At 41.3% G+C, this 24,693-nt stretch overlaps 1 protein-coding gene across 1 annotated transcript; it reads left to right on the top strand.

Annotated features, from left to right (window-relative positions):
* Nucleotides 1-590: 590 nt before the first annotated feature.
* Nucleotides 591-24,267, top strand: si:ch211-203d1.3 (protein phosphatase Slingshot homolog 3). The gene is given in 18 exon segments (XM_048262896.1): nucleotides 591-736; nucleotides 1,399-1,533; nucleotides 3,595-3,632; nucleotides 6,712-6,760; nucleotides 6,763-6,888; nucleotides 7,907-8,022; nucleotides 9,035-9,103; nucleotides 9,725-9,790; nucleotides 10,272-10,454; nucleotides 11,039-11,132; nucleotides 12,735-12,863; nucleotides 13,026-13,072; nucleotides 13,346-13,492; nucleotides 17,407-17,607; nucleotides 19,379-19,553; nucleotides 20,295-20,396; nucleotides 20,715-20,807; nucleotides 20,896-24,267. Coding segments are annotated over 17 exon segments (1,938 nt in total). The 5' UTR covers nucleotides 591-736; nucleotides 1,399-1,485; the 3' UTR covers nucleotides 21,151-24,267.
* Nucleotides 24,268-24,693: the final 426 nt, after the last annotated feature.

Below are 24,693 nucleotides of genomic sequence, written 5' to 3'. Positions count from 1 at the left end.
CATTTCATTCTCAAAACTCCAGCAACTCCTCAGTTCCCAAATGTTTGGAGACTGTTACAATAAAAGGTGATGCAGAATATGCCCCTGTCCCAACTATTTTGAAACCTGTTGTTTGCAAGAAATTAAAATGAATATATTTTCCAAAACAAACAAACAAAAAACAATATGACTGCTATGTTCCATTATTATATAGGATTTAACGTGTTTACAAATCATAGGAAGCTGTGTATAATTAATTACACTTTACACAGCATCCCAACTTTTTTGGAATAGGCTTTATTATCAAAGTCATTCTGTAATATGTGAAACCCTAAATTAGGAATAATTGACCTACTCAGATTCACAATGTGTGAAATGTATCGGCAAATCTGTACTTTATGAGCTTAATTAGTAAGCCAGTAGGCTAATTTAACCGTTTTTGCCGAGTTCTTTATCTGTCGGTAGGCCTAGTCTACAAGACATTTTTTGATAGCCATTTATTTCCCTTTAATGAATAAGAAGCGCTCATTCCGCCTCTTCCTTTTATAGACATGTTTACGTTTCTCGGCCGAAACAATTTCTTCCTGGTTCCACTGCACACTCCCCTTTAACTGGATCTTTGGGCTGCAGAAGTTGAACGACTGAGACATTCGCGTTACCTGGCTAACTTGGATTCTCTGTCATTCCAATTAACATTTGGAAGACAAAGCAAAAGTTACAAAAGAAGCTAAGGCACAAGACTTTCCGCTGAACAAAGGTAATCCGGGATATAGGAAAATGTCCATCTCTCGACTCTCTCTTTCTGCACTCCACCACCCTTCTTTCTCTCTCTCTTGAGGAACTAGCATGACAGCTACCAAGTCATCTTGGACTAACTTAACGTTAACATGACTTGCTAATGTTGCACATCCACATAGCTGAAGATTCCTTCACACGCAAACGCAAAACTGCAACAAAGTACGCATGATTTTATTTACAAGACCGTTAAGTGTTATATTGCAGTGAAGATGTAAGCGAATCCATGCATGCATGGGTATTTACACAGCTCAGATCAGATCAGCTGTAACGTTACGCATCTCCGGCGTGCCTATCGTATTTCTGTTTTTCACGCTTTCTTCATACATTTGAATTATGCCTTCTAGGTATAAAATACATTCGAAATATGCCAAATGGTTGACCGATGGATGAGGAATTGTGTGCTATATGTGCAATAGTCCATAGAAAAATGTCAGGCATGTTACAGCTGGCGAGTTAACTCGCCTCAACTGGACTTGCATTGTTGCGAAATTGGGGAGGCTTCCTTGATGTTTTTAAATGCATGGTCAACGACATAACTGGTACACACCTGTTGACTTTTCTATTTGGTTTGTGGGATTTTCAGTAGTGTCATATGTGGTCATAGTTCGTATTCCCTTTCAGTTGCATTCTCCCTCCCGTTCGGCGTGCCTTTTACGTATGAGCGCGAACGTGATTACCCGTGCATAGTTCAACCCAACCGGTTGTGGAATGGCTCTACTGACACTTCACAGGTCTCCAACTGTATCCACCACTTTGGTAAGTTTGTACGTTTCACAAAGTAATTATTTTTATGCATGTGTGTCCACCCTCAACATGGGCTCTTAGGGACAATAATGCTGTCCAAATGGTCTATTTCTGCCTGGGCCTTCTATTGCACCGCATAAACATGACAGTACAATGGGCAGAAAACAGCAAAAGACATGAATGACAAAACCATTAGCTTGCCTCAGGCAGCTCCTGTGCGAGGTTAGTAATTGTAATGATAATGTATTTGATGACCACAACACAGGCCTTTCTCAATATCAGCTTTCCTGACACACACACACACTCTCTCTCTGTTTCTATGTCTGGTGCAATACAAACGTCATTACTTCATTGGTATGTCTGTACTCTGCCAAAACATCAGGCGACTCTCTCTCTCTCTCTCTCTCTCTCTCTCTCTCTCTCTCTCTCTCTCTCTCTCTCTCTCTCTCTCTCTCTCTCTGTGTGTCTCTTCCAAAACAAGCAACAGTGTCTGCAGGGCCTTTTTGTCCAAATGAGGCACTGAACCAAGTAAATAAGTGCTGTATAGCTCAGCCTAGCTAGTTGCCTAAGGGTGCAGTGTATTCAGTTCTGCCAGAGAGTTGCATATCAAGCCAGGATAATGTCTCTATGGAAAGTGGAAACCCTTTGAGAATGCAGCTACTCTGGTTTGAACAGTGACCATTTGCTATTGAAATGGTGTAGGTCAATACAGACTGCTGAACAAGACTGGGATTAACACCTCTCTTTCTCTCTCTCCATGCCTGTTACACACCCTAATCACTCTTCTCCTCTTTTCCCTCTCCCATCTCTCCTCACCGCGTCTCCTCTCCTCTGTCCGTGTCTGTCTGGGCATGTCAGTTGCATAACAGGTAATGTTACTGTCTCATGTTTCATTCTCTACAACCACCGATACAGCGGCCACTCCTCCCCACTTCTCCCCCTCTTCCTGGTTTCTTCCTATCTTCTTTCAGTAGCGTTTCCTTGTGGCCTTATCTTACTCACTGCACATTTTAAGCCATTGCCCCCCACAAGAACACACAGCTCTCTTTTATTTGTCACATCTTTATCTGTTAATCTCTCTTTTTACCTCTGCTGATTTTTTTTTTTTCTTTCTCCCTATTTCAATTTTGTCTTTCCTTCTCTCTCTCTCTCTCTCTCTCTCTCTCTCTCTCTCTCTCTTTCTTTCTCTCTTTTTGGTGTAAAATTCCTCTGTAGTTTTCATAACAAGCATGCTTGCGGTGCCAAGAGCAAGCACTGCTGACCAAGCCCCCACCACCACTCGCACATTGAGGAACTGTCATGTATGCCAAAAGCCATTACCTTATATGCCATAATTGGATCAGACTCAGAGATATGGAGCAGAGGATGCACACAGGCATGCCCGTTATGGTTGAGTCTCACTGACGTGATTTAGGAATCTGCCGCAAGGAGAGTGCCTCAAGGTATAATTGCCCTTGACCAAAAAAACTGATCACTACAAATGCAGATTAAAGCATTGCCTACAAGCATGCTGTCGCTTGAAGTAATCCCAGTATTGGTTTTTATTTCCGTTCCCTCACTCAAGTCAGCTAATCAGTAATGACGCTAAGGTAACTCATGACTACCAAGGTTCCAGTTATGTATATTTTAGGTGGCACTCCGAGAGGTTTCAAAACACCAACGGTAATTTGGTGTCTAATGTAATTAAGAATGGTCATGAATTAATTAGTTGGGTAATAATCCATCTGCAACCCATACTCTTCCAAGTAACAGATGACATTTTATTGGAAAGATTTCAGTCAGTTACGTGGCATTTCTGGTTGTCTTTTAAAGATAGGATTTGTGGGAAATATTCAACTTTTTCACTTCACACAGGTTCCAAAATATTTCAAATAGATTGTGGGTAATTGAAACATCATTTTGTCCTAAAATGGACGCAGTTGAGCTCTGCTGAAATGAAGCTGTTGAAGCCTTTTTTTCACTGTCACATAAAGAAATAAAAAGCTTATGTTTATTTGCTGGGTTCAGATTATCATGTCAGACACACCATGATAATACTGTGTTGTACTAATCTTTTTCTATGATTTCTCCAAGGATGAAAACATACCAAGAAGAGGGAGACTTCAAAAAAGGTGTGTTTGTGTTCCTCAGTTCTTATGTTTCATCCCGGCTTGGCCGGTTTTTCATTCAATACTATTTGTATAGTAAAGAACAAACCCTCCCTCTCAAACTGAGCAGTTATGACAACAGTGAGAAGCCTGGGTGTGGGTGTGCGGGTGTGAACATGGCGAGCTGCTAACAGAACCTGGGGAAATACCTTCTTTGTAGGGCTGGGCGATATGGACCAAAAATCATATCCCGATATATTTAGGTTGAATATCGATATATAATATATATCCCGATATTTTTTTCCGCAAAGTTAGAGCTGTAAAATTAAATGTTCAGTCAAATATGAGTAGTTTTATTGAAAACTCACTACTCAAATAACAATAAAATGTAAACATAAAACTGAAGTGCCTTTTTTAAAAATCAAAGCTCCGTAAGGTGCACATTTAAATAAAAAAAAATACCTTAAAGCGATGGTTCGGAGTAATTTCACCCTAGGGTCCTTTGCACCATGACCCACCATGAGTAGTACAACTATAGTCCAATAACGAGGCATTAGAAAGTTTGTAAGTGCACCAGGAGTTTTAAGGAGTTTATTTAAATAACACTTGCCTCTGCATCTACTACTATACCGCTGCGTCAACGTTTCTTCCGTGATTTGGGAAAAGTCCGTAAAAGTCCTGGCAGGAAGCGATTACATCAACGTTTTTTTTGGTATATCCAGTTTTTAATATTTTTTTCCGAAGTGTTTACAACTTAGTGTTAACTAATAATTGTTGCAAACTGGACTACGAACAAAATATTAGTGCATACCTGGATCTACATCCTTATGCATGCTTCCTGCCAGGACTTTTACGGGCTTTTCCCACACTGTTACCAGAAATGATTCACTGCCATACGAGTGTATCAGGGAAGCTAACATTTGTAAAGTGTTAAAAGTCTTAATAGTTAATAGTGATTATCTAAGTCATACCACCTGCCTTATGATCATTGTTTATAATAAAGAAGGACTAAAAGATGAATCGTAACAGAATCGAAATAGCAATTAATGCAATTAGCAAATTGCAGAAGCTGCAACTGATTGTGAAGCTAGTGACTCTCACCCAATCGTTAATAATGTCTCATAAGGTCTATATGTTTTTATTTTTTTTATTATTAATATATATATTTTAATTCATGTCATCCTTGTCTGACAGACAGTCATGCTCATCAGTCAGTCACTGCTCTGCATACTAACTAATCAGGGGCCCTTTTTAAAGCTATATTTGGAAGCATGCTACCCAATGAGATGGGGCCTTTTTAAAGCTATATTTGGAAGCATGCTAACTAATCAGATGGGGCCCTTTTTAAAGCTATATTTGGAAGCATATATGCTAACTAATCAGATGGGGCCCTTTTTAAAGCTATATTTGGAAGCATGCTAACTAATCAGATGGGGCCCTTTTTAAAGCTATATTTGGAAGCATATATGCTAACTAATCAGGGGGTCGTTTCTAGAAAAGTTAGCAACGACGTTGCTTAACCACCATGGTACGACGCAACTTGCGACCAAACAACGACACTGTTACACCTGTTTCCAGAAAGCATCATACCTGTGTCGCAATTCGCTACCTCCGACGTTCGAACACCATAGTTCCAACAACGTTGTTGATGATGCAGCGATACATATCATTGGTGGAAACAGTGGAAACGTGTAATACCCCACCCCCTAGAAATGTTCTGTCACGGCCTATGTCGACATGTTTCTAATCTAAACCGAGTGATTAATGCTGGTATTGTCATTGCCATCAGCCAAAACCTAAACCTATTGCAAGCATATAAAACAGTTAACTTAAGCAGACCAATATGAGTCATTATTTGTCTTAAATATCTGTGTTGGAAAAAATATAGCCTGGACAAATATCTGGGTATCCCATAGGTTATCAACTGTCTTTAACGGCAGCGCGTTGGTGCACTGCGCACTTGGCCGGAGTTCGCATCCTAGCTCTTCTTTTTATCTCTGAGTAGGCCTACGAGACACAACAATAGGTTTTGACCATACATATTTATGTATATAGTTACTCTACATCGAGAGTACAATAGGTATACATCAGTCAAAAACAATTGAAACATACGTGTCACACTAGTTCACCTGCAGGTAGCGAGAAGCAAGAGGACAATCTCGCATGATAAGAAAATCAAACCTACAACGTTGGGATAATAAGTCATCTGCTTTAGCCACTACACCATTTAACACTGCTGTTGTTAGGGACTGTGAAGATTATAATACTAAAAGCAAGGCAATACTTTAATTAACATAAATAGCAAGAATGAGCCAAGTAGGGGAGCAGTGTCTTCATCAAAATTAAGCTACAGGATAGATCAATCATTGTCACGCGAAATAAACATCCACTTCAAGAAATTTTGGTTAGGCGGTTGTGATTTTTGGTTAGGCTCCGACACCAACAGGAACTACCAAGGAACCATTGACAAGTCGCGACTGCCTAGGGGCAGTAGTTCAAACGACCAAACTTTGCGTCCTTGTTTGCGATTGAGAGTTCGAACTACCCTTTCTAGAAACACCAAATCCAAGAACGATGGAGCGAACTACCAAGGTTGCGACGCAAGTTAGCAAACGATGCTTTGTAGAAACGACCCCCAGATGGGGCCCTTTTTAAAGCTATATTTGGAAGCATGCTAACTAATCAGATGGGGCCCTTTTTAAAGCTATATTTGGAAGCATATATGCTAACTAATCAGATGGGGCCCTTTTTAAAGCTATATTTGGAAGCATGCTAATTCATATATTTTCAATTTCATCCTTGGATTAGTAAATAGAGCAGTTCATATTTCATTGCTATTTTAATTGGTAATGCTTCATCACGTTTTAAATATATCATATAGTCATCTTGAACTGTAGCTTGACTTTTTCCAAAGTCTTTTTGAACTGAACTTTAGCTTGACTTTTTCCAAGATAAATCCAAACTGGCCCTAATATGAAGGCCTAAAAAAAGAAAAAGGACAACAAATATGCACATCACTCACAAACCCCAAAATGTAGGTCTGCTAATGCTGCATGGGAACACACTCTGTGAGGCTGATGAATTGAATTCTCTTTCCTATCAGAGAGAGCTTTGCTTTGGTCAAAGGGGCTGTTCTGTTACTTGAAGAACAGGGGAAAATGAGGGCACTTCGTCCCCCCCTCAGGGGAGCCCCAGCTTCGGGTCCAAGGCCTCCGACATACAGCGCAGACAGCTCCAGGCCATGGTGTCTCTGCTGCGTCCAGAGGACACAGTCAAACTGGTGAGATATTCAAAAACACCCTCCTGTCCAAACCCATAGGTCAAATGGAACCACAAGCCCCTGACAACCAAGCGCCAATCCCCTGCTGGGCTCTTGAGGAGTGCAGATGGCCAGACTGCTGTAGGAGAGCTGAGTGCAGATTCCTGTAATGTCTGCTGTGTGTCCTAGTGAGGTGAAACTTAGCGGGTCTGGACTGTAGTGATTAGACAGACTTGAATGAGTTCGATAGAGTTCTCTGATTGGCTCAAACAGCATGCACAGACCGCTGCCATTGGTTCCTCCCTGTTTAAAACTTGAATATCCTGTACTAGGGAGTTCTTCCTTTTCATGCTTGTGTGGAATGTTTTGTATGTATGCTTATATGTATGGTAGTGTTTGTTGATGTGGTTTGTGCGATATTCATTTTAATGGTGAATATGAGTTATGTAGAGGCCTCTGCATATGGATTTTTTTCTTGCCATTTTGTTGTGTCTCCTGTGGCTTAATATGTGATTAAGATCTTAGAAGCCCCCAATATATACCAGCATTCAGCACCTTATGGGGAATCAAATACAGACCAGCTTTTTTTCTGCTGTTCAGTTCAGTAAAACATTAGCGTTATGTAATGGACCATATCACATGTAGACTTCCTTGTTCATTGAATCTGACCTTGCAGTGTTAATGAGGCGTTTGTGCTTATGCAAAGCATGGTGTCCGTGACTACATCAGGTCACTCTGTTAGTGCCATGAACAATATGCTCATCGATTGTCCGATTGTAACATGGCTAATGGGTAGGTATGTGTCTGCTTATAATTCTGTCTTGCCTGGGGACTTGGTTAACACACACTCGCACTGTCGTCATGGCAATCCAATCCACTATTTAAAGGTTTGTGGAGCACAAAAGCTGTTGAGCCAACCCTCTCTCTCACCTGAACCTGTAGATTTCCACCCACCTCCATTGTGCTTCTCTCATTTTGTACCATTCCTCTCTGTCTCTATCTGTTTATCAATCTACCAATCTACCTCTCTATCCCCCAGGCAGTGCAGCTGGAGTCGGTAAGTCCAGTCAGAGTGAGGTACCTGATTGTTGTCTCCACTCTCGGCAACAAAAACGAGACTCTACTGCTGGGCATGGACCTGCCAGACATGCAGAGGTTTATTACACATTTATCATATATCATCATATTGTATACTAAACACTTGTAGCCTTAGGCATGCAGAGGTTTATAATGTATTTATCATATATCATCATATTGTATACTAAACACTTGTAGCCTCAGGCATGCAGAGGTTTATAATGCATTTATCATATATGATCATATTGTTTACTAAGCACTTGTAGCCTCAGGCATGCAGAGGTTTATAACGCATTTATCATATATCATCATATTGTATACTAAACACTTGTATCCTCAGGCATGCAGAGGTTTATAAAGTATTTATAATTACTATTTAATATTGATACTACTTCTTAATATTAATATGTATAACCGCTAAATAGAGGATACATAATCTCTCTAGTTATGTAGATTTAGAGGTAGTTTTTAATTGCTAAAAAAATAACTTAACAACTTGTAAGTAACTTTACAAATCTGCACTTGTCTGTACTACTGATGGGAATATGTGGGGTTGGTGACCTTTTTAGATTCACCCTATTAAGTATTTTGAGACTCTTCAATGTCAAACTACTTGTCATTTGAAATGTGATTGTCTGTTGGAGACAGAAGTGGACAACTTTAGCTACAGAAAGTAAAGGGCCTAGCACATATTTGTTCCAACCATTCACAAACCAGCTGATTGTAATAACCAAAAGTCTTCAGCCAGGTAGATCGGTTACACTTTACTTGACAGTATCGACATAAGAGTGACATGACACTGTCATAAACATGTCATAAACAAGTCATAAACATTTATGACATAACGCTATTATTAAGTGACATTTGGTTTTTGTCATAACAAGTTAGGGTTAGGATTAGGGTTAGAGGTTAGGGTTAGGGTTAGGGTTCATGTGTCATGACAGTGTCATGTGTTCATGACCGTGTCATGTCACTCTTATGTCGTTACTGTCAAGTAAAGTGTTACCGGTAGATCCACCATTTTACCACCACTGGTCAGAGGTTTGTGGTTGGAAGATTGAGTTTGATTGTGCATTCTATTTCCTTTCAGTGACCAATGTACGATTGGCCTGGTCTTGCCTGTATGGAGCGATACCCAAGTCTTTTTGGATGGAGATGGGTAAGGGAAACCAGAAAAGGCAAAAAGTAGCGCTTTTTTGCTGCATCAAAGACAGAGACTAGGTTTGGATAACAAAACTAGTGTGTGAAAGAGCAAGTGCTGATAAAAGAGGAAGTTGATCTCTCCGTTTTAAAGACGTGTAGAAGCAGAGCCAGAGGAGGTGGTGACTAATCAGAAGCTTATGCGAGGCAAAGACTTTATCAGGCTCTCTGTGGTGTGCAAAGCACTCGGCTAAACATGCAAAGCATCCATCACTGGCAAGTACATGGTTGTTTAGTAAGGAGAATCATATTCACTTAATACAAATAGATACGTTTCACACTGATTGTGTGAGTGTGTGTGTGTGAGTGTGTTAGTATGTATGTGTGTGTGTGTGTGTGTGTGATGGAGAGAGAGAGAGAAAGACTACATAATGCGGTCGCTGATATACAGACATTGACATCAAGTCGTTAGACACAGACTGCACATGACCAGAGATAAACTACTGATATGATCTCTCATTCCTTCCCCATCTGTGCCCTCTCTCTCACACACTCACCCTCTCTCACCCTTTCTGGTCTCCCTCTCTCTCACACACTCACCCTCTCTCTCCCTTTCTGGTCTCCCTCTCTCCCTCTGTAGTGGTTTTAGTGTCACAACAGCCGAGGTGACGAGGATATTTAAACCCGTGTCCCTGCAGACTATGTGGTAAGTTCTCGAATGACTCTGCATGCCCCATATAGAGGAACTGTAGTTTCCGGGACCCTCCTGCTGGCCTTGCTTCCACATAGCATGGTAATGTGCCTGACACATTCAACAATAGCGGTGTGCTCCCCAGAGTCAGGGTGTAAATGTGCCATCACAACAGAATTGAAAACAAATGCCCGTGCAACCCCCTCCCTTCTGTGTCCCACCTACCCACCTATTGTCTTCATGGTTCTCATGCTTCATTGTGGTTAGTGTTAGTGTTTGGGTGAGGGGAAAGTTAGGGAAAAGCAGTGGTTCTCATGCCTTATTGTGGGTTAGTGTTAGGGAAAGGGGCAAGTTAGTGAAAATCAGTGGCTTTGGCTGCTGCTGATCTGTAGAGTCGCTAAAGGCCATCTGAAATGGGTGTGTGTGTGTGTGTGTGCTTGCTCGTGTGTGTGTGTGTGTGCTTGCTCATGTGTGTGTGTGTGTCCTCTGACTGCAGGTCAGTGCTGCAGGCGCTGCATGGCTGCTGTGAGCGGGCCGTGAAGGGAGCGATCATCCCCGGCAGTGGCCTGGAGTGGGCTCAGCACTACCACAGCCGCGTGGAGTCGGACCAGCCCTGCCTCAACGAGTGGGCTGTCATGACCGGACTGGAGTCCGTCAGAAAGGAGAGTATGGGCCAAAGGTCAGTCTGCGGCTCATTTCCTTTTTCACATTCACCTGGCTACCATGACTATTAAGGCAACAGGTTTCATAACAATAGGAGTGTTTTGATTTTTAAAAAAGACACTTCAGTTTTATGTTTACATTTTATTGTTATTTGAGTAGTGAGTTTTCAGTAAAACTACTCATATTTGACTGAACATTTCATTTTACAGCTCTAACTTTGCAAAAAAAATATCGGGATATATATTATATATCGATATTCAACCTAAATATATCGGGATATGACTTTTGGTCCATATCGCCCAGCCCTAATTTGATGTGGTTCTATAGTTCACACAAATGCTCTGAAAGTGATGGTCAATGATTTAGTTCTTCATATTGCTATCATTGTGTGCGATGTGAATGTTGCCATGTATTGTTATACGCCTTTGTCCATCTTGTTTTTAGTGTTGTTTCCCTTTCCTGCTGTTTCTTGTTTTTCTTGTTTTATATTCTCACACAGCACTGTATTCTTATTTTTATAATGCATATGGTAGTTGTCCCCTATTGGCTATCTTAGCACACCAGTGTTATCTAATTTTGCTTCTCTTCTTCACTGTGCAGCTCTTTGGAGAGGGAGTCAATAGAGAGGAGGATCAAAGTACTTCTCCGAGAGATCATGAGGACAGAAGACCTGGAGAAAATTACCTCTAAACAAGTAAACAGAAAGCCTTTTCAGACATACGTGTAAGACCAGAGGTTCGGCGGATGTTAAACGGTGGGGCTGTATATCTGAACGACATAAACGGTCATAGGAAGTCCAAACTTAGCCGGTTGTTCTAATGCCCCCCCAGTATTTCCTTCGGACATTATGTAAATGTGCTGTGTCTGAACGAAGCGTAGAAAATGCGGTTAAAATTCACACCTAGTGAGAGGGCGTGTCGGTGACGTTTCTTTTGTGCGTCCATGTGGTTAAATCTGACTTAAATGACAGTGTTAAGATGGAGTGGCATAGTGCTGTCCAGAAAATCTCCGATCTGGAAAGATGCAGACATCACGGAGCTACTGTCCATGAGGGCAGACAGCATTGTGATAGAACACCTGAAGGGAACAGCAAGAGACACGTTGATGTAGCCTAACTGCATTGCAAGGCCAAAGGAATTCAAAAGACCAAATCATCATAAGCAGAAGGCGCTGAAAAGGCAGTAGCCTACAGCGACGTCGTTGACGACAATAACAGGAGTATTTAATAAATTGTTATCCAACACGGTCGGTTTTCTGTTCATTGACAGCCTTCTCATGGCCTCACTGCTGAGCTCGCTGATATTTGAGCATAAATATGCCCAGAGAAAATGATAACGAAAAAACCCCAACTTTGTTCCAAGCTCCTTATGCAAATGCAATAGACACATGGGGAGAGGATGCTTTTGGAAAAATAAACCATGAAAAAACGACCCACTTCACTGTTATGTTAGTATTTTGTTTGTTGCTTAAAAACGTATATGATGGCCTTGAAGTCTTGAGTTAGCCTACCGAATTGGCTGGTACCATAAAGTTTGGGCATGCTCTCTCCAACGTGAACCAGATTTGGGGTTCCATAGCCAAATAATTCTGCTACATAACGTTGAAAACGTCTGTTTACTTGTGTTTATTCGAAGCACACATACAAATACTGTAGGTCAATTTCAAGTGCGCACTTAAGTGACTACTTCAAGTATTAGCCTATGCACAATAGATTTTTCTTCTTTAGCCTACATAATGCATAGCCAGCGGCCGCATATATTCTGCGTCATATCTCGCCTCTTGCGAACTCAACAAGCCCCCACCCCTCACTCGATTTTGTAATGTGCGTGTATGTCGTTCACACATAGGTCCGTATAAGGTCCGCATATTCTGCGTCATATCTCGCCTCTTGCAAACTCAACAAGCCCCCACCCCTCACTCGATTTTGTAATGTGCGTGTATGTCGTTCACACATAGGTCCGTATAAGGTCCGCAGGTTAGCATCATATCTGAATCATCTGAAGGGTAGGACCTCCGTTTGACAAACCTCCGCATATACTCCAGAGGTTATATCGAGAGAGAGAGAGAGAGAGATAAAGGGATAAAGGGGGGCTAAGTAGGAGAAGAGATGGAGGCCGAAGTGCACAAGAAAGGTTATCAAGTCATGATACTAAAGAGAAGGGCAACTGACATAACAAATGAATAACACACACTTATGTCAAATGACATTATCAGGCAACAGACATGAAAGGGAGACTCTAAATCCCTATCAGGCTCAGTCTGATATTTCTGATGTGTGTGTGTGTGTGGTCCATAGGTCCGATTAACTCTGGAATCCAAAATGGAGATGGACATGAAGAACTACAAAGAGTTCATCGATAATGAGATGATGGTTACCATGGCGCAAATGGACAAACCTTCCAAAATACTGGACTACCTTTATTTGGTAAGGGAATGCACACACTCTCTTTCTCCCTCAGTTTCACTATCTTTGACCAACACACACACACACACACACACACACATAATTGGAGAGGAGTGGGGAGCTGGTGCTGTTGTGCTCATCGCAGTCAATGAAGCTTTTAAGTGAAACTGCTTCTCTTCTCAGGGTTCTGAGTGGAACGCTGCCAATTTTGAAGAGCTGCAGAAAAACAAGTAAGGCTCAAGAGAAGATGTTTTTGTTTTTTCATGTCTGAGGTTTTCAGAGTTGGAGACAGCTACCCGTGCTGTTTAACTCTTTGCCTTCAACCCGACGCTGATGAAGTCTTTGTAGCAGACCTATACACTAACTCTGATAATTAGACAAGAATAAGTACAGAGGTACAGGTACTCACACTGACTGAATGTCACAGGGTGCTTGTTTAGTTCTGAGTGTGTGAGCTTGCATGTCTCTCTTTTAACAGAAATTATTCTTATTTGCTCTCATAGTATTGGCTACATATTAAATGTCACCATGGAGATCGACAACTTCTTCCCGGGATCATTCACCTACATGAACATCAGGGTGTATGATGTGGAGTCCACAGACTTGCTGCCTCATTGGAAAAACACCTACACCTTTATCAACTCTGCCAGGTTGGCTTTACACCACACACACACACACACACATACACTTACACACACACACACACACACACACACACACATACACTTACACACACACATACACTTAAAGTTACGTTGGGTGGGCTCCTGCCATACAGACAATGCACATTAAGCACTTTCCAACAGGAGCAACTCTCATTAAGTTGTTGAAAGAGAAATGTAAATTATGAAAAATTACCATGAACACAAGTAGGAGAGTTACAGGATTTCCACGGGTCATGGAATTTCTGAAATATCATGGAAATGTGATAAAGTCTGTTCCAGACATGGAAAGTCAGGGAATCTTATCATTAGAGGGGCAAAATATCAGGGAATTTTGTTGTAGCAGTTTTAAATGTACTAGCCAAAATACATTAATGCAAAAATACAATCCCAAATAAGAAAAAGTTGGGACATTGTGTAAAATGCAAATAAAAACAGAATGTGATAATTTACAGTACAAGTCTTGTAAACCCATATTTAGCAGCAAAAAGGACATAGACAACATGTCAAATGTTGAAAATAAAAATATATGATCACTTTGAATTTCATGCCAGCAACATGTTTTGAAAAAAGTTAGGACAGGGAATGTTTAGATTAGATTAGATCAGATCAGATTAGATTTAACTTTATTGACATTGTGCAGAGTACAAGCACAAAGACAACGAAATTTGAAATGTGATATACAAAGTATAGACAGGTGGTGCATAGACAGGACAAGATATATGTCAAGATAGAGGCTATATGTTTAGCCTATGGAATAACTTAATGATATAGAACACAAACCATTTTGTAGAAAGATGCATCATCATTTGTGATTTAAACGTCCTTAAATTCGGGACCATTAGCCTATTGCTCGTTTCAATTTGGGACTTTGCAGTCGGAATTGTCATTGGTTTATTCAAAGTCTCAAGTCCAAAGTAGCCTGGGCTATTCGAAGTGTCAGTTTATTGCACATCATTTTTATGTCATTTTGAATAGCCACTGCATACCCGTGTTTGTTGGCGTGTTGTTGCAAAATCCGCGGAATCATTTTATGCAAGCAAATTGTATACAGGGAGTCTTTATTGTTGATGTCAGACATGATAATCATCAAAACATCTTGCATCTTGACCTGTGACTCAGTGCTGCCAAAACTTCGCTTACCCCAACCAATGTGTGCTGCTTTTAATGATATATTTAACGATATCTTTTGCCTTACTTATCCAAACAATGTCTAACTTGGCACTGCAAATACTCGTGTCCGTAGCAAGTTGGAAATCAATCGGACTAACGGTTCGACAGATAGGCGGGGGATGCAGGGCTAGAGTTCAGTAGGGTGACAGCTGCAGGGAAGACGCTTTCTCTGAACCTGCTGGTTTGGGTGCGGAGAGACCTGTAACGCCTCCTGGAGCACAAAAACAAGTTGGATAGGTTGGATACTTGGATAGGCCCTTTCCTCTTTACCCCAGATGAGTTTGATGTCCAAACAGAATTGCACATTTTAAATGGTCTAACCACAGGAACGTTTTTCCACGTTACCTCAGTCCATTTTAAACAAGCTTAGGCCCAGATTAGACGGTGGTATTTCTGTATCATTTCTAAATACAATTTTGGCTGTTGCATGGTTAAGTTTACACTAGCATTTCTGAATTGAGTATCAAACTGTGCTCATAGACAATGGTTATCAGAGGTTTTCCTGAGCCCATTCAATGATTTTCTTTACAGAAACAGGTCTGGTTTTAATGCTGTGCCATCTGAGGTCCAAAAGACTACGGCCATCCAATATTATTTTCCAGCTCTATCCCTAGTTTGCAAAGATTACTCTGGATTCTCTGAATACTTATTGATATTATGTACTGTAGATGATGAACTCCCCAAATACTTTTTTACACAATTTCATGTGAAGAAGCATTAAAATGACAATGTTTCATCATTTGTCCACACAGGTTTACACAGAGTGATGAATACCCTTACATCTTTACTTCTAAGAGACTCTGTCTCTCTGGGATGCTCTTTTTCATGGCCAACAACTTGTGTAATGATAAAGAAAACATTAAATGAAATATGTTGCTGGTATTACATTTAAAATGAACATGTATTTTCCATGAAATAGTCAAATTTGTCATTTTCAACATTTGATATGTTGTCTGTGTCCTTTTGGCAACTAAATATAGTTTACGAGATTTGCAGATTATTACATTCTGTTTTTATTTCACATTTTATACAATGTCCCAACATTTTCTGATTTGGGGTTCAGGGTGTCCGCGGGGTTGTAAAAAGTATTAAAAGGTAGTAAATGAAATTAGCTAAATTTAAGGCCATTTAAAAGTATTAAAAAGTAATAAACGTCATCTGATGCGGTGATGTCTGATGTCAGTGTGCGTTCGCGGTAAAAACTTTCAGCGCCCCCTCAAACTCTATGCTCAAACTGGATATACGGCTGGCTTACTGCCAAACTTGTTGCCAAAAGTTCACTACCATTGACGAAGTCATGGGAAAATGTAATTTTTCGGACATTTGGTTAGAGGACTCGAGATTCAAAGACTGGCTTAGGCTAGTTGGCAACAGCCAAGAGGCTTTTGCCACGTCAGTAAAAAAAAAAAAAATGTCATCTGGATGGGAGTGAATGCCGTCAGGTCACATATGGAGTCTAGCCAGCCAGCAAACAAGAATGTGCGGACGTAGTCAGAGGTGGAAGAGTCGACTGCCTGGCTAAGTGGCTCATCGGCCACGTAGGGCTACTGTCTCTCCACATAAATATGCGTCAATGAAGCTATCAGTATGTCTACGCTACCAGCTGTCATTGTCATCCAAAAAAAGTAATCATTTGCGCTTGCGTTTTGAATGACACAGGCTGTAAGAGCAGCAGACATAGCCTAAACTAGGCCTACATACAGTATCACAATAACACATTTTCAAATTAAAAGTCCCCATAAAGGCAGAAGGCCTTTTCATTCAAACAAATATATAATTAAATGAAAAGGAGAAAAACAAGAATATAACATGTAAACATATGCACATGTTATAAGGGGTTATTTGCAATGAGCTACCCCCTGCCTTGACTACAGAATAGAGGTTAAATATAGGCCTGACAGTGTTGCTTTGTTTAGGCTATAAGATTTAACATTTTCTACCCTCACATACTGACCACTAACCACTCGGTGAGTTGCAGTTTTGAAAATGAATGTAAAGGGTTTTTTAGGACATGTTTGAGCATGCCTGTAGGCAGCCACTCTGAGTAGTCAAAGGCGATTCAAAACGAGTCAGAAAAGTTGAGACAGGACCAATCATCAAAATTTCGGTGTCCACCACTCTAGTTCATCCAAAACAAACCAGAAAAGGGACTCAAAGTGCTAAAATACCAGAATTTTCCTTTAAGTAACAAAATGACCGTAATCCGTTACTTTATAATTAGTTACCCCAACACTAAATTTCGAAAGGTTGCCGCTAGTTGCAGCTCGAAGTCGTGTTTGTATTAAAAAATATTGTGAAGGTATTAAAAAAGGCATTAAATAGTATTAAATTCAACTAAAGAATTTCTGTATATACCCTGCTTTACTGCTTGCTTGAGTGGTTGTGGTTAGTCCAACTTTGTTTATTCATTGCCCATTTATTAGAAAAAAGATTCTTGAACGTTGCACTGCTACTCTGAAATCTTTGGTTAGTATATTGTGCAATTCATTCTATAGTATGTCATGGAAATTCAGGTTTTTTATCTGGGAAAGTCAGGGAAAAGTCATGGTATTTTACATTTATCACTTGATATAATTTGATACACAATACTATGACATGCATTTTTGTATTGTGCATGACGCTTTATTATTGGCTGTTGTTATTCAGTCATTAAATCAAATAAATGAACATTTTAAATGAATACATTTTAAGAAAACCCAAATCACATCTCTCCCACTGTACGTCGGCAGGCAAAGTGGCCAGGCGGTGCTGGTGCACTGTAAGATGGGTGTGTCTCGCTCGGCGTCCACGGTGATGGCGTACCTGATGAAGCAGCAGGGCTTGACGTTGGAGGAGGCGCTGTCGTACGTGCGTGAATGCCGGCCCATCGTGCAGCCCAATGATGGCTTCATGCAGCAGCTGCAAACCTATAGCGGCATACTCAGCGCCAGGTCCGCTCCACACACACACACACACACACACACACACACACACACACACACACTCACACACTCTCACTCTCTCACTTACACACCTACAGCAGCATCCTCAGTGCCAGGTCCGCTACACACACACACACACACACACACACTCACACTCTCACTTACACACCTACAGCAGCATCCTCAGTGCCAGGTCCGCTACACACACACCACACACACACACACACACTCTCACTCTCTCACTTACACACCTACAGCAGCATCCTCAGTGCCAGGTCCGCTACACACACACACACTCTCACTCTCTCACTTACACACCTACAGCAGCATCCTCAGTGCCAGGTCCGCTACACACACACACACACTCACACACTCTCACTCTCTCACTTACACACCTACAGCAGCATCCTCAGTGCCAGGTCCGCTACACACACACACACACTCACACACTCTCACTCTCTCACTTACACACCTACAGCAGCATCCTCAGTGCCAGGTCCGCTACACACACACACACTCTCACTCTCTCACTTACACACCTACAGCAGCATCCTCAGTGCCAGGTCCGCTACACACACACACACTCTCACTCTCTCACTTACACACCTACAGCAGCATCCTCAGTGCCAGGTCCGCTACACACACACACACACTCACACACTCTCACTCTCTCACTTACACACCTACAGCAGCATCCTCAGTGCCAGGTCCGCTACACACACACACACACACACACACACACACTCTCACTCTCTCACTTACACACCTACAGCAGCATCCTTTAGTGCCAGGTCCAAGTACACACACACACACACCTCACACACTCTCTCTACTTACACACCTACAGTAGTATCCTCGGGTGCCGGGTCCGGCTACACACACACACACACACACACTCACACACTCTCACTCTTACACACCTACAGCAGCATCCTCAGTGCCAGGTCCGCTACACACACACACACACACACACACACACACACACACACACACACACTCTCTCACTCACTTACATAACTACAGTGGCTTCCTCAGTGCCAGGTCCGCTCTGTGTATAGCTCATGCTTTGTCCCCACACACACACTCTCACTCACACACCCCCCCTGCCCTTAGAAGTGCACACTGAGTACCTAGTTTTGTATTGCTGACCTGCACGATATTGGATGTCTGACGAACTCATCTTGGCTGATGCTGATATATATACACATCTGTATATATACATATACAATGACGGTACTGCAGAAATGTTCATATCGCCAGATGCTAAAAAACAATTCTTAATCTGCCGATACCGATGTCGTACCGTACTGATAGTATCTTGCATCCATACAACTTAATCAGGTAATCTCAAGGTACACTTGGAATGGGGAGCTTCCAAAGTATGAATGCAGAGCTAGAGTTGAACATCTGTCCATTCAGCTTTTACTGGCTGTCCATATTATCTGTAACAACACAACAGGAGTTACCTGTTCATTTAAAAGCAGTTACCGTACTTGTTTTATACGTCTTGTCAAAGACCTCTTGTCTAACAAAGGCAATCCTAGACCCTTTTGAGTGGAGTTATTAACCATGTGACCTTTTACAGAAGTACAAGGTCATGATCAGTCTCATTGTCCAGCAGGGTTATATAAGGAGATCCGGATATCCTTATATGGGCAAAGATGGTATCTTCGCGTTGTTTTTGTAGGCGACCCTCAGAGGTCTATTTACACTGGATATTCCCTGGACTGCTTGAATGATCGTTTCCGTGTGTGTGTGTGTGTGTGTGTGATGTGTACAGTAAGCAGCGTCACAGTGCCCTATGGAGACGAAAGTCCAAAGACTTCCGGCAGAGGTCAGTGGATGGAAATGAGGAAGAAGGGGAGAGCGAGGAGGAGGAAGAGGAGGAGGAAGAGGAGGACGAGGAAGGATACGAGAGCCCAGGCGAGGACAAAGATGAAGATTCAGACCACGAAGTTAGTACTTCTGAAACTCAAAGGAAAATCATGTCATAAAAACACCAACAGGATAACTTGTAGTTTGATTTGTGAATTAATCAAAGTTGACTACAGTAGAATACTCATAGGCTATGCACCACTCCTACTGGGTTGGTGAGTACAACCTGCAATTGAATTAATTACTATTGTTTTTAAAAGATGAAGTGAAGTCAAAACTAAATTTGAAAATGGTGAAGATGCCATTCAGACAAAACCTAAACATCATTCACTGTTACATCCATCCATCCAAGGCACCTCTTCAAACTCAAGTGGCTGGATAGCAACTAAGGCTTGCGGGTAAAAAACGACAAACTATTTTATCAGATGTGCCTTTTGTTTAGACGCCGATGTCGTTTTTGGGCCTTAAAAACGCCAAAGTTTGTTCCGATCTGCTCAAGGTGGCTCTCTATACGGTCACGTGATCATTTTACACTGCCACCTAGCCACCTGGTGTGCATACTACATCGAAACACTTTTGCGTCACCGTCTGCACGCAGAATATTTCCCCCCCAAAAGCAGAATAAAAAGTCAAAACGCCACTTTTGCGTTTTCTCTTCGGATCATTTTCGTTTAAACAGGGCCTAAATCACATACTAGCCCAGGCCTTAATCCTCTGGCCTGAATACTGTAGTGGCACCCCAGTGGCCACTATTGGTGAGAGTGGGTTTGTGAAAGTGTTGAACTAGACGCGCCTCATTTCACTCTCTGTCATTTCCTCAGGTATTTGTAGACCCTGTCCACCCAGTACAGTCCACTCAGGATGCCCCTGCTTCAGAGCCAGTCAGTTCAAACCCAACTATAACAGTCCATGACAGTGAAAAAGTAAGTGATTCAAAAATCATCTTTCTACATTAACAGAAGTGCTTTTTTATGTTCTTTGTTCTCTATGTTTTCTTGTCTTTTATGTCTTTATTTACTGGTCTTCATTTTCCCCATTATTTGACCTATTCGCTCTGTCCCTCTGAGTCACCTACCCCTTCTCTCTCTCTCTCCCTTCCCTGTTCTGCCTTTCACCTGAACTTTCCCCTCTCTCTCCCTCCCTTCCCCTCTCTCCCTCCCTTACTCCTTTTCCTCACTCTCTCTCTCTCTCTCCCTCCCTCACTCCTTTTCCTCCCTCTGTTCTGCCTCTCCGTCTCTCAGGTGCTTCCCAGTCCAAACAGGAGTGGCAGGATGAACCTTTTCTCCCTCATGCAGTCCATCAGCGAGCTGGATGATGACTGCAGTGACAAAGAGGTGAGTAGAAGGAATGAGAGAGAAAGCTTCATATTTTGCACTGCATACACTGCTCATAACTTGAGCTTTCTTTTGCTCATCATCACAGCTCTCGGCAGTCCAGCGAAGATCGCCTGGACAACGGAGGCGGAGCCATGGGCGGAGAACATTGGCCTATCAGCGGGCCCACGTTGATGTGTCCCCCGAGCCAATTAGCCTATCAGCACGCAGCAAGCAACAGGAAGGGGAGGGCTCAAAAAAGACTCTGCTCAAGGATCAGGAGGGCGGTGGAGAGGATGTGGGTAAACGGGAGGAGCCCACGGGAGGTGCAATCGGAGGGGTGGACAGTGAGAAGAGTGTTTGAAGAAAGAAGGAGGGGTGGGAGGGGGGCAGGATGGGAGAAAAGATGAAGTGAAGGGCAAGATCAGAGACACTAAGAAAGAGAAGCATATCCTGCCATACTTCATTTATTTTACTATCCAAAGATATTCTTCACATATATTCAATATTAGTATGTTTAATTTATTATTTAAAGACACTCTGCCTCAACTTTCCAACTGCGTGGGAATTCCAAGAGATAAGAGCGTTAGCGCACAGCGAATGTAACTATATGTCCTCTAAAGTCAGTTCTGTCTTCGGACATTCCACTACTAAATTCCAAAGATCTTGTGAGGGGGACCCTATTTCAGAGTAAAGTTCCCGATTTGGGTCTTTTTTAAATGCACACTAGGAGTAATTGGTTTAGGAAAGAGTAGTATCAAAGTTCAAAACAGAATAGAATTTTGTGCCAAATGGATAGCACACTGGCTGTTTTGTACATTTCCTGGCATTAAAACAGTTATAAATGAAAAAATACATAAATCAAGACAGAATACAGGAATGTACTTATTTAGAGAGTTAAAGTAGAAGTTTTTAATTTCAAAAAGAAATTACATTTTCCATAGGAATTTCAGTTAGTCTCAGAGATGTGAAACCATTACCTATAGTTTCGTTATGTTCTCTCCATTTACTCCCGTGCCTTCAGTAGCAGCATTAGTATTATTTAACGTCACACACACTGTGTGCCTTTGTCTGGGTCTTCACCTGCTTCAGCACACGCATGCCTTTTATCAGTCTCGCAGTCATGGCTCGAAAAAAGGTTCAAGTAGCGCCAGAGAGCCTGAGAACCTAAACTCTTTTTTATTATTATTTCTGTCAAATTTTAGTGTTTCAGTTGGGATGAGGTAGAGGGTGGTTGTGGAGTCTTTTTAAAACTTCATATCCTGTATACTGTGACAAGTATTTGATATTTTGTGATGGCTTTCTCCTCCTGTGCTCAGGTAATCTGATCCTCTCTGTTTTCCACACAATCCTATGTGTATTACTTCCTCTGTGTCAGAATGTGAATGCAGTATGCTGCCAGGAATGGTGTCTTTTTGGGAGGTTTCTATTTCAAATATTTTTGTCATTTTAATTAATTTATAGTGTTATTTTAACATCTACTACGGAAACAATGATCCAAATTGAATTATGCCACATTCCATGTGAACTCAGTGGCATGCTAGGCCACGACTGTCTGGTTTCATTTAGACACTTCAATTTTCCCTATCGTCCATTTCTGAGACTGGAATTGATATGTCTTCAACCAACAAAAGTCGTTAAAAGTCAATGGCCAAAAATGAACAAATGTATGAATTTAACGAGAATGCTGTAATTTTTGTGAGAACGTTCACTTGAGCCATTGTATACTTTTCTTGAATGGATTGGGAGATTTTACCTTTTTAAAACTCTATAAGCTACTGACTGCACTAAATCAAGTACGTAGTGCAAGTCTGAAAAACTTTAATGTGCCAAACAACTCCTGCTCTTAATGGACTTTTATCTTTCTTCTGTGTGACTGTCATCACTGCATGGTTGAACCTGTTCTGAGCGCCTTGCTTCAGTGCCTTAAGAGAGTGACCCTTTTGATAAGTAATCGTCGCCCACTATTTATTCCGTTCTTTACTCAGACTTAACTTGCTATTGTCAAATTGGTCATTTTGGGTCAGCTGTGCCCCCAAGTGTTCTCTTTAAGGAGCCCCTTTATGCATCAATTGAACATAAAATAAAAATACTTTGACACACACATATAGTATCCTTTCTAGGCCACATTATACTATTTTAAATATAAAGGATTTGTCTGCAAGGGTTTGGTAACAAGCTTATTTTCGTCCCCAGTAGACCTCAGTGTTCAGGGCTTACTGTTCACATCCTGGGAAATATAACCTTGAGACTTAGGCCTAGCACTGATCAGTCTTCACACAGTAGTTGCTGTAGTTGATGGTATAAATAGTGATTTCTTGTGTGTTTGGGAGATTCTGTCTTTTCTCAGATCTTGTGAGTCCGTCCTCTTGTGGTGATGCAAGAACATATAGTGTATTTATGTATGTTTCTATGCATGACACGGTACTACTAAGTCTGGTGTTTAGTCTTGTTTATTATTGTGCACATTAAGCAACATAAGCACATTCGACTTTGAATTCCAGACTTGAGTACTGTATTAACAATTTGCCAAGTAAAAAAACAAAATCAGTAATGAACAATCTAAATTGTTTCTGCATCCCCTATTGAATACACAGCCAGCAGCTGTATGCATAGTCATCACAGAAATTACTCTTTTCCTCTTTGTGTTGCCTGATAGCTACACAATTCTGATGTTAAATGCTGGAGGATCTAGCTGTTTAATCTTATCTTTGACTAACTGAAATCATGAGGAGAAATTTGATGTATTTGCTTGCACTTGTGTACAGGGGAGGTATTTCTCCTGTTAATTCCACCAGCAGTAACTTTGCCAAAGGTATGCCTGTTGGATTAGGACAACGGTATTCTGAACTTCAGGAGTCCCCTGGTCTGCACTACGTTTCACATATCTATTCCTTCTCCAAGCACTCCTCCATTGTAATCAAAAATGCTCTCCGTTAGCTAAATAGAATATGTTCCGTTTATGACAAGCATGAGTTGAGCAGAGCAGGGAGGGGTGGAACATAGACAGAAGAGGACCCGAGGAAGAGGATTGAGAACCACAGGTTTAGATAAGGCAACCAGACAGTCAAAAAACATGATGGCATTAGTGCTGCCATCTAACTTTCTACACGTTGTTTCCTGGTTTTAAGTTTAATACCCTGTTCAGATCAAGTGAAATTAAACTAGCCATGTCGCTCTATGTCCTACCATACATACTGTATCAGACACCTAGGCTTGTTATAAATGCTAAAATTCCTCCTATTACTACTCTACACACAATAGGAAATTCATGAGGCCACTGTTTTGGGGAAATTTTTAAAAATCAACATAGATGGAGGTTGAGGGCAGTTGTAATATTTACATTCACGACCAACTCATTTCCTTATTGGTCAGTGTGAAACTGTATCCCTATGCATTGCCTTGGTCTTGATAGTCATGAAAGTATTCACTATACTGTTTACAATTTCACTGTTAAAATGAATAAATTGCAATGAAACTATTTGTCTTTTGATATTCTTCAATATTACCGACTTAGTAGTACTTATAAAATACTTACAGTAACTGTTGCTTGAGGGGTAGCTTGTCTAAAACTAACCAATTTAGCTAATCAAGGGCTGATCATTTGGAGAACGTTCTGTTCACATTTGGCCAGCTGTAGGTCCAGTCTTGAGACAAATTCTCTTGTCTTTTGTCCAATTTATGGGGCAAAAATCAGGGCTGTGTAACATTCAACCAATCGCAATCATATAAAATAGTGCCCAACCAGGGTGTTTCCCGAAAGCATCACAGAACTACAACCATAACTCCATGACAGAAGTCATAGTCCAGTCATTCTAGAACTTGCTTAGTTGCCATAGTGATTGTTTAGCAACACTTTCAGGAAACTCACGTTAGGAACATGACTTCTGCCTTTATCTGCAAAAAC

Source organism: Alosa alosa, chromosome 14 (assembly GCF_017589495.1).
Source record: "Alosa alosa isolate M-15738 ecotype Scorff River chromosome 14, AALO_Geno_1.1, whole genome shotgun sequence".
Classification (NCBI taxonomy): domain Eukaryota; kingdom Metazoa; phylum Chordata; class Actinopteri; order Clupeiformes; family Clupeidae; genus Alosa; species Alosa alosa.
Note: the sequence above shows the minus strand (reverse complement) of the source record. Positions and strands in the feature narration are given on the sequence as shown.